This window comes from Pundamilia nyererei, unplaced genomic scaffold (assembly GCF_000239375.1).
Source record: "Pundamilia nyererei isolate P.nyererei 1_Seehausen unplaced genomic scaffold, PunNye1.0 scaffold00298, whole genome shotgun sequence".
Lineage (NCBI taxonomy): Eukaryota > Metazoa > Chordata > Actinopteri > Cichliformes > Cichlidae > Pundamilia > Pundamilia nyererei.
This window is the reverse complement of record NW_005187699.1, coordinates 427,238-430,916: the sequence shown is the minus strand read 5'-3', so window position 1 is coordinate 430,916 and position 3,679 is coordinate 427,238. Positions and strand designations below refer to the sequence as shown.

At 37.3% G+C, this 3,679-nt stretch overlaps 1 protein-coding gene across 1 annotated transcript; it reads right to left on the bottom strand.

Moving 5' to 3' along the window:
* Positions 1–234: 234 nt before the first annotated feature.
* Positions 235–3,316, bottom strand: cxcl19 (chemokine (C-X-C motif) ligand 19). Its single transcript, XM_005751068.1, has 3 exons — positions 3,183–3,316; positions 2,014–2,149; positions 235–776 (listed from the first exon to the last, which is right to left on the bottom strand). The coding sequence occupies exons 1-3, from the start codon at positions 3,232–3,234 to the stop codon at positions 656–658; spliced, it is 309 nt and encodes a 102-aa protein (XP_005751125.1). The 5' UTR covers positions 3,235–3,316; the 3' UTR covers positions 235–655.
* Between the last annotated feature and the right edge of the window lie 363 nt (positions 3,317–3,679).

Genomic DNA, 3,679 nt, shown 5'->3' with positions numbered 1-3,679 from the left:
TAAATGCTGTTCAGATGTTTCTCCTGAAAGTGCAGTTTTCTGAAATCTGATATTAAGAGTGCCAAACGGCTAAAACAGTGATGCATTCATAAAAAAGAGCTGATGTGGAAAGTTGAAGTTTTTCAGTGATAATATGCTGATATGTTAAAAAAAATACCATAATAAACATATTTAAAATATTGATGTTTTATGTGGCCAAACATGAGTTGGCTGCTGGAATAAACAATAAACACATTTTAGTTTTCAAACATTTTTATTTTCTTTGCAGCAACTTAATTTTCATTATGCAATAACTGCATTGATCTGAGTGTTTCTTTAGCATTAAATCATTTGTTGCTGCTGATCAAGAAGATTCACCAAAGGAAGTAGAAAAAAGGAAGTGTTACGTATTACAGTGCTACATATTTAATGCTACATGCAAGATCTGCTCATACAATCACTTGACTGGTGGGTTTTTTCCTTTAACACCCTGAAAACAGGAAGCTTTTCTTTTTCTAAAATCAGTGTTGTTCCATATTTTGGTGTAAAATATTCAGAAATAAACAATCAGTAGAAATAAAATAAAGTAGCAAAAAAAAAAGAAAAAGAAAAAGTGGGTTAAATATTGGCTTCAGTCATGGCTCAGTGGTCAGGTAGCTGCAGACAACTGCAGGATTTATGCCCGTTTCTTGGAGGTCATTCCCGTCTGCTGCTTCTCCAGAAAGAAGTTGATCAGCTTCTTCACCCAGGCAGAATGAGGGTTCAGACAAACCTTTGCTCCGTTTGCCAGTCCAGCTCTGATTAAAGAGAATTACAGTCAGTCAGTGCTTGAAGGTAAGTAGTGCTCAGTGCAAACCTCTCTGTGATACTTTGGATCTGCCAGCCAGCATCTGATTCACTTTATTTAAATTATTTTCCCCACAAAATCGTCAAACTGCAATCACAAGACAGTTACCAGGAATTAAAAGAACCAAAAAGAGCATATTAAACGTCGAGGGAATTATAACAATTTCAAGTGAAAATCCATGTGCAGTTCACAGATTACAGTAATCAAACCAGCTATCGATAAAATCGTCACTGAGACTGAACACTCAGGTGATTAAAGACAACATGGTGCAATCAGAGAAATGAGAGTGAACCTGTTGACTGAAAACACAAACTCTGTGTGGAGCTGATCTCCGCAGATATTTGCAAAACTGTGATGTGGACAAACCTCAGTGTTTTCATGTGAACTCACTGTGAAGTTATACAAAAATGTAAAAAGTGTTGGGAAACAGTTCCAAGAGGCCTTACTGGAACTTCACGGAGAGAAAATCTGATCCGTGTAAGAGTTTAATTCCAGCTAAGTACCTGTCAGGCAGTTTGATTAACGATGTTATCAATGCTCTGAGCATCATTAAACATGTTTCAACAAATAATACTGCTGCCAGCTTTTAAAAAAAGGCCTTCAGTGTTTTCCATAAAATAAGTTTCTAGTTAATTATTTAATTAATTGAGTAATTTGGCTTAAAAAAACAATATGCTATGGTGTTTTTTTTTTAAGGTTACATTTGGAATTGTGTTTAAGAGCGATGATGCTCCCAGTTTGGCTGGAAGATCGAGTTGGATTAAAAAAGTGATGCAACATGAAAAAATGTAAATAATGTCCCTTAAATCGGGGAAAGAGATTAAAAGTGACAGAAGATCAAAATGCACATAATTTATAATTTACAGAAATCTTAATTGGCACAAATCTTTTTAAACTTTTAAGCAAGAATGTAAGAGATTTGCCAGATCGAGCTCAAGTAAGTTTCCTTTTGTATTTATTTGTATTTATTTAAATCAATCCATGAATTATATACAGTTTACAGTGTTTATACAAGACTTAATCAAGATTGTTTAAAATACTGGGGACCAAATGTTCCAAAAAATACTTTTTTATAAATTATTTCCTTTTTTAAAAGCATCTAAATCTAAATTGGATTATGTGAGACACCTAATCCTATTTTTATAATAAGCCTTTATTTAAAGGGTGATTGTGACAGGCTGACTTACATGACTTCTGTGTCCGGGCAGTGAGGCCCCTCAGGGAACAGCTTGATGCTCCTCAGGGTGTCTGGAGGGATGATCCTCGACTCCACCTGCAGGCAGCGGCAGTGGGTGTTGTAGTCACGGCTGATTGGCGGCATCCCTGTCGTCGGCACACATTTGACAGCAAACAGCTTTATCTTTCCTTTCTCACCTCCCGTGAACTTGAATATAAACTTGAAGACATCAATCAAGCGTGCGTTTACTTCAAAGGTCATGTGAATGTTTTCAGGGTGATGTTTGTTTTAGAGCTTGTATTATTCTCCAGTGTCAAAGAAAATCGAAAGCAGCTCTAAACAAGATGAGTCGTGCACTTTACATAATGATGTTTCATTGAAACTCGGGGGAGGAAGTCATGCTGGGAAGAAGCAAAGCCAGCCTGTGCCAAAGTTCGCTTGGCAGTCAGTGTAACACACACACAACTACAACTCAGTGACTGGAAAGCTTTCCAACAGCACGTTTCATCATCTCCTCCCAAGTTGGTGTTTTGACATTCTTAAGAAAAGCTCTTCCCTTTTTTTTTGCTCTTCCAGTCATCTTCCTATTTGTAAAATACTCGCACAAAGACGTTCTCCATTCTTACTGAAGAACTGAAAGACGTACCGTAACAGATGGTGAAACAGTCTGGTCACGATCACGCTGAAATGTGACACCACTTAGAAAAGTCACATGGACAAAAAAGGGCCCGTAAAACGCTCAGTAAGGTTTTCCATTAGTTAAAGTTTTAATCCATTTGTATTCTTTTTTTTAAGTCAATAAAAAATGATAATAATTCCAAAACACTCTTTCAAATAGAGGGAAATGTACACATTTTGTGCACTTTAAATCTTTTTAACTATCCTACCTATGAAATCCATTAAATTAGCATTTTATTTTAAATGACTATAGAAAAGTGTTTGTGGATTTGAACATTTCTAGTAAGCAATGAATCTTTTTTTGTTTGTTTTTTGTTCTTGTCATGCAGTATTTGCAAATGAATTCCCATTTTCGTGCAGAGATGTGGAAAAATATTCTCCCTATTTCTGTTTCCACCAGCAAATTTAATTTCTAAACATTAAGGTCACGTTACGCTTTCCAGAGAACAGAAATGTTTATTCACACAGAAACTTCTTACTGTGTAGTGATCCAGTTCTTACCGTGGCTGAGGACGAGCAGGGTCCCAAACACAATCAGTACGCAGAGTTTCATCTTGTTTCTTGCTGATGCGGCTGCTTGCTCTGTTGTTGAACACAGACTGATGTATTCCAGCTGTTGTAACTGTTTTCTTGCATCTGCACTCTAATATTTATACATACATCTAATCATGTGATTGTTGTGAACTTCTGCAATTAATTTTGAAAAACACACACACAGAGAGGTATGTGTGAGTGTGCACGTTGGTTTCATTTTGTTGTGTTCACATGTGCAGCAGAAGGCAGTCATGGGACGGTGGGTTCAGGGGCCCGACTGAGGTTAGACACCATGCTTGCTACGGTCAGCAGTCCCAGAAATGAACCACACAGTTGGGACATGTATGTCTGGGTGTCCAGGAAAAGGCTGCGAGTCCCTTCTGTTTGTCACAATTCTGCAGAAGCACAACACTCTGTGTAAACTCTGTGATCCCCCTTCTCACACTGAAAGAGGAAAAAGATCA

Bases quoted from the DNA above. Each gene is read 5' to 3' on its own strand.
- cxcl19 (XM_005751068.1), bottom strand. From the start codon at position 3,234: ATGAAACTCTGCGTACTGATTGTGTTTGGGACCCTGCTCGTCCTCAGC. The intron at 2,150-3,182 runs GTAAGAACTGGA...TGCCGACGACAG, and splicing joins CCTGCTCGTCCTCAGCCACG to GGATGCCGCCAATCAGCCGT. The intron at 777-2,013 runs GTAAGTCAGCCT...CTCTTTAATCAG, and splicing joins TGCCCGGACACAGAAGTCAT to AGCTGGACTGGCAAACGGAG.